The following is a 10,527-nucleotide window of genomic DNA, read 5'->3' on the forward strand; positions in this document are numbered from 1 at the left end:
AGCCGGGGCATTGCAGAGGCCAAAGGGCATAACGTTGAACTCGTATAATCCATCCGGTGTTATAAAGGCAGTTTTCGAGCGGTCATTATCAGCCATCGGTACCTGCCAGTAGCCGGAGCGCAAATCCAAAGAGGAGAAATACTCGGCTCCCTGTAAACAGTCCAAGGCGTCGTCGATTCGCGGCAAAGGATAGACATCTTTGCGCGTGATTTTGTTAAGCCTACGGTAATCGACGCAAAACCGGATGGAACCATCTTTCTTGGTGACCAAAACAACCGGAGAAGCCCATGGACTGTTAGATGGCTGTATGACGCCCCGGCGAAGCATGTCGTCCACGTTGTCAGCAATGACTTGGCGCTCAGAGGCCGACACGCGATAAGGACGCTGTCGTAAAGGTGCGTTTGTACCAGTGTCGATTGCGTGCGTAACGACAGACGTGCGACCCAGAGCAGTGTGAGGAAGGTCGAAGGCAGAAGTGAAGTTCTGTAGGAGAGCAGCGAGTTGATCGCGTTGTGCGGGTGGGAGATCTGCGTCAATAGCTTGTTGAAGAACATCGGGTGGTGTCGAAGCGGTCGCTGTATCGCAAGAGCTGAGCACATTAACATCTAATGAAGTAGGCGTTGCAGGAAGAGTATTTACAAGCGCGGGATCAAGTTCTTCAATACGACCGAGACACTCGCCGCGTAGCAGGACGGACGGGCACGAAAATGGATTTGAGACGTACATTGCACTAAGGCCATCTTCGATCTTGAGGACCGCAAATGGAAGCAGGAGGCAGGGATGGCGTGAAGCGGCGTCGGAAGGTGTGAAGAAGACAGTCGAACTAATAACGCTTTCACAGGAGAGTGGAACGAGGGCAGCAGAAAATGGAGGAATGTCTGTGTCACTGGCGACGAGGAGTTTTGCAGGCCGGGTAGGGACGTCACACAAGACGGTATCACAAAGAGGTAAAAAGGAAACTTCCGCGCGGGCGCAGTCAATAACGGCATGATGAGTGGAAAGGAAATCGTAGCCCAGGATGATGTCGTGTGAGCAGCGAGACAGTACAATAAACTCGATGGTGTATAAGACGTCTTCGATGAGAACACGGGCCGTGCACGCCGCTGAGGGATGAATGCGCTGTGATGAGGCGGTGCGAAGCGAAAAGTCGGAAAGTGCGGTGGTCACCTTACGAAGACGACGGCAAAGAGCTTCACTGATGACTGATACGGCAGCGCCCGTGTCGACTAGAGCGAGTACTGCGACGCCGTCGACAAACACTTGAATTACGTTAGTGGGAGAACACCGAGGACTTGAAGAGTTCGAACCAAGCGCAGTTCTTGCCCCGGGAACTGCGACTGTTAGTTTCCCTCAACGGTGCCGGTAGAACGTCGGAGTGGGGACGGGGAACGGCGACGAGGGGAAGGTGATCGGCGAGCTGTGTACGTTTGATTGTCACGAGATACAAATTCGGAACTGGGCGGATTTCTCGGCGAGGGCTGGTCTGTATTGTAGGAGTAGTTCCATAGTTCAGGTCGAGAAGGTGGAAGGCGTTGGCGGCAAAGGCGTGCGACATGGCCCGGCAGCCCGCAAGAGTAGCAGATTGGTCGGTTGTCCGCGGTACGCCAAGGGTTCGTAGGGCGTTGGCGTACCCTTGGAATAGGGACATGGAATGCAGACCCAGGCAAAGGCGAAGGAAGGTTGGAAGGAGCGGCCTGGTAGGAAAGAGATGCTGATGGCATGAGCGGCCTGGCCGCAACTTGGGCGTAAGTCAGTGGTGCCGTTACTTGCGCTGGCACGGGGCTGGGCGGCAGCACAGGGCTGGGCGGGAGCATGGAGCTGGGAGGAAGAACGTCAGCGATGTGATCTTGAACGGCACGCCGTATGGTAGGGGCCAAAGACGGAGCCATGTCAGGAACAAGGCGGCCACTATCCTGTAACTGAGGGACCAGCGATAGCTGGCGGGCGACCTCTTCTCGAACGAAGGCTTTGATTTGCTGAAGTAAAGGGCTGTCCTCTGATGGGGTAGAACCGCCCAGCGCAAGTGTAGAGATGGCGTCGTCTCTAACACCGGACCGCCGGGTAGAAGCGCGCTTCTTACGAAGCACGTCGTAGCTCTGGCAAAGCTTGATCACGTCACTCACCGTGGCAGGATTTTTTACCCAGAGCATTTGGCACGCGTCGTCAGAGATGCCTTTCATGATGTTCTCGATCTTATCCGCTTCAGTCATTAGCGGATCGACACGCTTGCATAGGTCCACGATGTCCTCTATATAACTAGTGAACGACTCATCGACTTGCTGAGTGCGCTCACGCAAGCGTTGTTCTGCCCGGAGCTTGCGAACTGCAGGGCGGCCGAACACTTCTGCAAAATTCTTTTTAAATGCAGACCAAGATGGCAGGTCTGCCTCATGGTTGCGAAACCAGAGGTTCGCCACGTCAGTCAGATAAAAGATTACATTGCTTAGCTTGATAGCGTCGTCCCATCTGTTGTAGCTACTGACGCGCTCATATGCCGCCAACCAATCGTCGACGTCCTGGTCGGCTGTGCCACTGAAGAAGCACGGATCACGCTGCCGTAGAGCTCCAGAACACAGCACGGTGGTTGGGAGGGGCGACGATGTCGTGGCAGTGTCATCCGGCATGCTGGAAGCAGAGGGTAACGTGCGGCTTCTTAGTTCCAGGGTGGACGGGAACGTACCCAGCAGCACCTGCACCAATTGTAGGGGTGTGTTTATTCGGTGAACCCAGATGATTCCAGCCGCTCAGGGGAGACTCGCAGCGAAGCGTCAGGCGTGGCGAAAGAGCAAGGCAGCGAACAACTTCTTCGTCCTTGAGAGCGGCAGCACGCGACGCATGTCAGTGGTTATATCGATGAAGATTACCACACTACAATATATATATATATATATATATATATATATATATATATGTAAAAACTTGCATTTAACATGACTGAGAAACCTTCATGCTGCCAATCAAACAGGGCAAGGGCCTTGTCAAGCTGCTTGTAGCAGCTTTTTTGCTCTTGTCCCAGCATTCCTTTGTTACACGCGGAAGAATGCTGAATAAAGATTTGATAATAATTTGATAATTTGATTTGACCTTTGAAACTTGGAAAGAATCCACCTTGGCGCAAGTAAAACCACACACACAAAGGAAAGACAAGGAGACAACAGACAGGCGCCAACTTCCAACTGTTTATTACTCAAGAAAACCACACAGTTAAATAGTCTCAGGATACGCCCACTTTTTTTTTTCACTCCATGTGCCTATCACAGCCATAACCTATGATCCTGTATTATCAGTTTTTGCGCAGAAAATTGTACTCCGCCGCATACAAATTCACTGACGTGTCGCTCACACACAAAGCCGCCTTTTTCTTTATGTGAAACGCTTCAATAAAGATAAATATGCCAACTTGGTCAACCATGATAATATGTGCAAGTGGGAACCTCGACTGGAAAAGGCGAGGATTCTTGGCAGGAGCAAGATTAAACAGGCGAGGCTTTTATTGGAAGCATTTCACATAAAGAAAAAAGCGGCTTTGTGTGTGAGTGACACGTACGTCAGTGAATTTGTATGCGGCGGAGTACAATTTTTGTGCAAAAACTGATATTGCAGGGTGATAGGTTATGGCTGTGATAGGCACATGGAGTGAAAAAAAAAGTGGGCGTATCCTGAGACTATTTATCTGTGTGGTTTTCTTGAGTAATAAACAGTTGGAAGTTGGCGCCTGTCCGTTGTCTCCTTGTCTTTCCTTTGTGTGTGTGGTTCCAAGTTTCCAAGTTTCAAAAATTTCCAAGTTTCAAAAATGCTTAACCAACTTGCCCAGCAACATGCCTTACTGAAAACCGAGGAGAACGCATATTCGTGGGCAAGATAAAGGGTTTTAACGCCTCGTATGAGTAATGCGAAGCTCTCGCCTCGTTGTGCGACGCTCGTGACAGCGTTAAGCCCGTCGCATTAAATCACACGGCACTTAAGTATTGCCATACACTACACGTCTGCAGCAGCAAAACTGCAGTTATAAAGATGGTTTTAGAGCATGCCCATATAATTAATATCACCTTGACAGAGCAAAATTATCTGATAATGCTTTTGTTATCGTCTTGCAGCATCATTGCAGCAGTAATACTATCTTTACTCTAAAAATATATCTCTGAATTTTATGCCGTTTGGTAGACAATTTTGCATAGAACGCATTACGAACTAGTTATGGTTACAGTCATCGTCTTTGTAGACATGAGGAACCACGAAGTTAACAAAAAATAAAAAGTCTCGTGCGCCATGTTTTCAAAATAAAAAAGGAGGAATAAAAGTTTAGCATCGACAACTTTATCGCAGTCGTCCGTCGGAGAGAGAGCCAAAACTTATCCAAAAGAAGAATTTGCTGAAAAGATCTGCTCGTCTTAATCCAGCCTCTATTACAGAGTTTACTGTTCCAAACCTACAGTTCAATTTACCAGTTTTAGTGCCTTTCTCCTGTGCTTCACGCACCGCGAAAGCAACAGAGGAGTAGCAAATGTGGGTGCTGCAGCTCTAGCTGACTTTAAGCCGGCTATTCAAAGTGTGTACAGAAAGCAGCCGGACCATCTTACCTCGTAGATGTAGATGGCGAGCGTCGCGGCATACGCAAAGCGATGGCCGCTGAAGCATGCCACGTTGACATGCCACGTCTGGCATCCCGCGGCCAGAAGGCCGACCTGGCGCATGACCATGCTCATGCTGCCCAGTCCGCTCACACCCAGCTAGGACAATGGTATCATGTGAACCTAAGAAGAAGAAAAAAACAGGCAGAAAAACCCTTAAAAGAGATATACACCTAGCCTACCCAAATACGATCATCAACGAAATCTAATGTCGTCAAACTTATAATAGGCTGGGTCTCCGTTTTCGAAAGCTGGCTTTGCCTGAAAGTTTTCGAGTGGTAACTCTACTCAACGCGAAAGTCGTTCACCATTCCGTCCCTGGTCTGGCCTTGGTTTAACCTTGAGACGCACGGCATAGCAACAGATTGCCTTTGACAGATTAACCTTGACCGGTTTGGACCAAAATCAATGTCAAACCGTAGCTGACCTTGACCGACACGATGACAACCTACAAATTTGGCCCGGGCCGTGCTATCGCTCAATCTTTGGGTATAACTGTGGTTAAACCCTGCCTAACATTTTGTCCAGACCCTACGGCCATTTTAATTTTTTCCTTTTCGGCACATGCGCAGACAGGCAAAAAGTGGAGAAGCTGTCTGCAGATATCATATCTCTAACTTATTTTTCGTGTTTGCAAACTTTTCGCTGGCGATTAGCGGGGAACCCTCTTGTGTCCCGTCTTTCCATAAATAGTAAGACAGTTCTTGCCCGTGCAAGGCACGAAAGAAGCAAGTGAGCGTTAACAGCAATGCTACGAATGCTGTTAAGTTAGCAGAGACAACAGAATTGAACTTTATGTTAGACTACAGGTATAACGTCCCGTTTTAAATATGTTATAGCACTTATGAGGGGCGGCAATAGGTTGCAGACGGAAACTGCTTCTGAGTTACGAAAGTATTAATGCGAACTAGCTAGTTTTAGTTAGCTAATCCAACAGCTCGAAACAAATAACTACAGAGAATGTTTACTACAATCGAATCAGTGCGAAAACACATGTTTTCCTGCGTAGAAGATGGTGATGAGTGGGCAGTGCAGCGGGACGGAGTGGTCGAGTTAGGCGAACAGACAACGGACGATTTTGCTCGGCGTTGGTTCCCACCAGATTAGTGCTGACGCACTAAAAAGACGACACAACTATCGCACAACACGAGCCTTTATGTTGTGCAATCACTGCGTCGTTTTTGCTTTTGGCGTCATAGGTTTAACTACTTCCTTTTTTCTTTTTTACGCGCCCAGTTGTTCACTATGCTCACAAGACCTGCTGACTAGAAAAAATGGCAGTGGCTTAGCTCGGCTATGCCAGGATATAAGTAGCGAGAGGAACGTTTCCCTGGCTGAGCTTGTTGTGGTTACTGTATGCTTAGCAATGACAGATATTGGGCTCCATATCGGGGGCTATGCGCCCTCTATTACGCTCAGCAGTCTGGCATCTCCGTTTGGCAAGCCGTTCCTGTCTCTGTTCGGGTGTCTTCGCTGCTCTTTTCGCCTCCTTCTTATGCTCATTCTCTCTTTGTTGAATAGCCAAGTGCCAGGCGGCGACCTTAGGATCGGAAGAGTTAATCTTCTCTTGTCTATACCGTCGTTTAGCAGCGACTGAACCCCCTTCTGTGCATTCATGTCAAACGTTGTGGTACAGCCGTCCATTACATTTCCGCTTTTTATACGCAATGCTGCACATGCGACACGGGGTTCGGGTGATAGAGCGGCGTGCGGCAAAGCGGTGATGAGGCGCGCGGCGCACCTGCTGCTCCTCTCCGGTTGCCATGGTAACGGCGCATGCGCACAACTGGCCTCTCGCATGTACCGCGAAATGCTCGACTGGTAGTCCAGTGTAGCTCTCGCTACAAAAACTTTGCTCTCCGAAGCGCAAGTCATGTACCTCCTATGTACAATCGTAAGCACGCCTGTCTTGAGCGCTTGAACGTCGCCTACTCCGAGCCTACCCAATCTCTAATTACATTAAAAGACATCACTGCATATTATAAGGACATTCATTGTCGCTTTCCGGAACCCTTTGACGGTCTCCGAAGAGCAGACGACCGGCTTATTCGCAAAATTTTTACAAATACAATGCTGTGCCCGGCAGTATTGAAACAATTCAGAATTTGATGGTGGCTGCAGGCTGTGAGGAGCGACGTTCTCGGACGTATTCCACATTGTCTGGGCCTGTCCTTCCAATCCCCACCCTTCCCAATCCTCCATCTCGCACCCTTCTAGGGCGGCCTGGGAGGCGGCGCTGCTCAGCTGCCATGACCTACAGTCCCAACGGACCTTGGTCGCCAGGGCGCAAGCGGCGCTAGACGCCATTGGGGCTCCGGAATAGGAGCTCCACCTAGATTTGTGAGGGCCTGGGCCAAGTGCCTGGCCCAAACACCTTCTTGTACATAATAAATGTTTACCACCACGGCCACCGTCACACACAGAATGTGAAAGTGTTAAGCAGATATTCGGTTGTAGTCCTGGCGCTGGGCCGAAAGCACATAGGTATACTATTTGGCCTGGCAACTGCACTATACCAGTTACAGAGTAGCTGAGCCAATATTTCACTTTTTGTTCCGCAGCATACCACTCCTGTGCTGTACGCAGGCATGCTGACGACTGTACTATCAGCAAGAAATCAAACGCGAACAAGACAATTGAGCCCAGACCACCAAAATAAGAGCCTCTTAGCCAGAGGAAGTTCCATACTAGCGAAGGTTATTTGAACATCGAAGTCGCGAAGACTCCTCTTCAGAAGTGTTAATCAACCGCACTTGTATTTTCACTCCAGTAGCTAATATGCTGGTTTTTTTTGTCGCTACCTCGATTTTCTTGTTTGCGTTTCGTTCGTTGCTGATAGTACCTAACTAGAGCCAACGCTGCAGCATTGCAAACAATCCAGCAGCGCATTCTTCATTGTCACACAGACGAAACGACGAGAGAATACCAAACGTACACACGAATCACCGTCAGCGCACGATAAATTCAAACTGGGCCCGTGCCATCGTCTGATTCGCACGCTCACCTCTTATCAAGCGCGCCAGACTCGCGAAAAGCTTCCAGCCGACGGTCCGGGCCTAAGCCCTCAGTCAAACAGCTCCGCCCCAACGGCGCTCCTGTTAATACGCAGACGGCGGCCCTTTTATTTGGGCTCCCGAGTTCGCTGGATACGCTGCCGCACAAAACTCTTGTAAAATGCGCACTTGTGCACGCACGCAGACCCCTGCATATTAATCGCCAACTGGAATCCAGTTGTGGAACGTTCGGGCTTCTTAATGGAGGACGCTAATTGGGAAAGTTGGTTCTGCGTCATAATGGGTAATTGCTGACTCTAAGAACGGATTAGAAGGAATATTATTACGAAATACGTAGAACACTGAAAACCGCCCGACGCTTACATGCTGTGCCCTTCGTCGGGCTCGTGTGGCAGCTTTTCCTCAATTCTCACTTTTTCGTAAGTTAGCGAGCGCCTTTATATCGAACGGGGGACAGCAGCTTTCTCACCCTCGTCTCCAGTAAGCTTTTTAGATGAATTTTCACATTCTTGCAACGCATCTTAAACTTTCAGGGCAGGTGCCACCATATCACTACTCTTCGTTTTTTTTTTCCTTCTATGTAGCTAAACGAAGCCGCCGCCAGTGACTTATCGGTCGGTTGAGGCGTTGCCGTAAAACTGACAGACCACTTGTGCATCGGCAGTGGACTTGTGCTTCGGCAGTGGACTTGTGCTTCGGCAGTGGACTTGTGCTTCGGCAGTGCACTTGTGCTTCGGCAGTGCAACCGATAACGTTTACCCTTGTGATTAACGCTCATGACCTATGGCTCCGCACGCAGATAGACTGGTTTGGTTTTATGGGGTCTAACGTCCCAAGGCGACTAAAGCCAGGAGGGTCGGCGTAAATGAGTTTTCCAGATGATTTCGACCACCTGGGGTTCTTTCGCCTGCACTGACAACGCACTGTACACGGGCGACCGGGAGCGAACCCGCGTCTTTCGGGCCAGTAGCCGATAACCATAGCCACTTAACCACCCCGGCGGCCGCAGTTAGGAAGAATGAAAACATTGGCACACTGTTTTATTAGTTACGCGCATGACGCGATGAAAGAAGCCAATTCGCGAGGCAACGAAAACGTCAGGCTGGTGTTGGCACTCATTGTGCCGTTTTTTTTACTGGAACAAGTCGAAGAAATAAACTGTGAAAATGGCGTCTTCATTGTTGACAGACAGCGATAACCCGATTTTTGAACCACAGGTGCCACGTGAAATGTTACGGCATACTCAGTATTCGAACTTTTCACACCCGTAGAAAGAAAATGAACGCCCCTGTCACACGTTCCGCTACCATAGCGCATACTCATTGTGAACCATAACGTTATCAGCTGAAGAAGCCACCACGGTGACGCTGCTAACAGCAATGCTGACACCACAATTAACAGGAAAAATGCCGTACTCGGACTGCGTACAGCAAGACGGGAGTGCTGCTTTAAGCGTGCATGTTCAGGTATCCTAAGCACTCAGGCAGTAGCTGACTGTCAGTCTGTTGGCAACGCAACAGCCAGATACGTGTACCTTTGTGCTTCGACGACTGCTCAAGCTGAGCAACCGAAGTGTCGCTCAGCTCTGAAAAGGATGGTGGGCGGGGGGAGCAACAGTTTGGAACGATTTGAGGCCTCACATAAGTTGCGCAGCATCGCATACCCAAAGCGCGGCTAAAAGTGTCAGCTGCGTTATTACGACGTTGCCTAAAATTGGACGACGGCTTTCTTTAAAAGAAACGACTGTGCACCGATTACTTCTCGCAAACAAACGTTACCGCTTAGCTTTACAAAACAATAAAATACGCTTGCGCGCAAGTTACGGGCACTACGAGTTTGCAGAGCATTCACAGCTGCAGACAAAGCTTCGTGCGCTCAGTATTTCCTGCTAAATGCATTCCGACCTGGAACCACCTCGTTGGCTTCTACAAAGCTCTCCTTTATCCTTCATCATCTGACATGACACGAATTAGCACTGAGCTGTTCCGCTCAGCCACTGATAAACAACGCCCCGCAGCCCAATCAGGCGAGTGAAGAACAGCAAAGCAACAGCAACGACAAAAGAAAAGAAAAGGCGTAGCAGCACCAACTAACCGGCCGGCCGACGTGGCTCCGGGCCTCCCCCGAGTTTCACGTCTGGGATGCACGAAGTATATCCGAGCACGGCACCGCTGCCCCGGACGAGGGGGTCCACCTATTTCCTCTCCCAAGGGACACTGGCGGCGCAACGCAGCAGCAGCGGCGACAGCGGCAACAGCGGCAGGCCAGCCAACGATCCGGCCGCGCAGCTTTCGCGACTGGACGCCAGCGGTGGCAGGCGACGATGCTTCCCTGCCGTGATGGCCGGCTGACCGGCGAAACTGTGGCCAGGCTTTTTGTCGTGCCTGGCACCTACGGCTGCCATGGCGACTCATTGATTGCGGCCGCTAAAAAAGAGCGCTCATTCGGGAGTCGGCTCGCGATCGCTCAACGGACGAATGCTGTGTTCGTTCAGCCGCGGACGCAGAGACGGTCCCGCCGATGCTCCGCGACGCTTGTACCGAGGAGTGCACGCTTTGCGCGGTTGGTAATGTTTAGTGCATCGCACGATGTGGGAGAGTACGTATAAGGGAGGAGACGGACCGTCCTTTGGACGGAAAGACTGGAGGCAGATGATGTGCGTCATATCAACGTGACGAGGAAACCTAAAACTGAGCCAGGAATGTGTTAATGTGAACCTGTTCTCTTATTTTTTGAAATTTGGGAGAGCACTGCGACTTAACCATATTCTGACAGTCCATTTGTCTTGGCACAGCGATGTTGGCAACCCAAATGTGATGTAAATAGCGTTCAATGAGTATCGATGATAACGTCTAATGCATACGTTTTCAAAGTACGCATCA

At 50.0% G+C, this 10,527-nt stretch overlaps 1 protein-coding gene across 1 annotated transcript in view; it reads right to left on the minus strand.

The window, feature by feature from the left end:
• LOC144129314 (WD repeat-containing protein 17-like) overlaps positions 1–9,946 on the minus strand; it is a 68,741-nt gene extending 58,795 nt beyond the window's left edge. The window contains exons 1-2 of the mRNA XM_077663354.1: positions 9,740–9,946; positions 4,581–4,754 (exon numbers count right to left, since the gene is read on the minus strand). Coding sequence (XP_077519480.1) covers positions 4,581–4,706 — 126 coding nt within the window. The 5' untranslated portion in view covers positions 4,707–4,754; positions 9,740–9,946. The remainder of the gene's footprint in view (positions 1–4,580; positions 4,755–9,739) is intronic.
• Between the last annotated feature and the right edge of the window lie 581 nt (positions 9,947–10,527).

This window comes from Amblyomma americanum, chromosome 4 (assembly GCF_052857255.1).
Source record: "Amblyomma americanum isolate KBUSLIRL-KWMA chromosome 4, ASM5285725v1, whole genome shotgun sequence".
NCBI classification, from domain to species: Eukaryota; Metazoa; Arthropoda; class Arachnida; order Ixodida; family Ixodidae; genus Amblyomma; species Amblyomma americanum.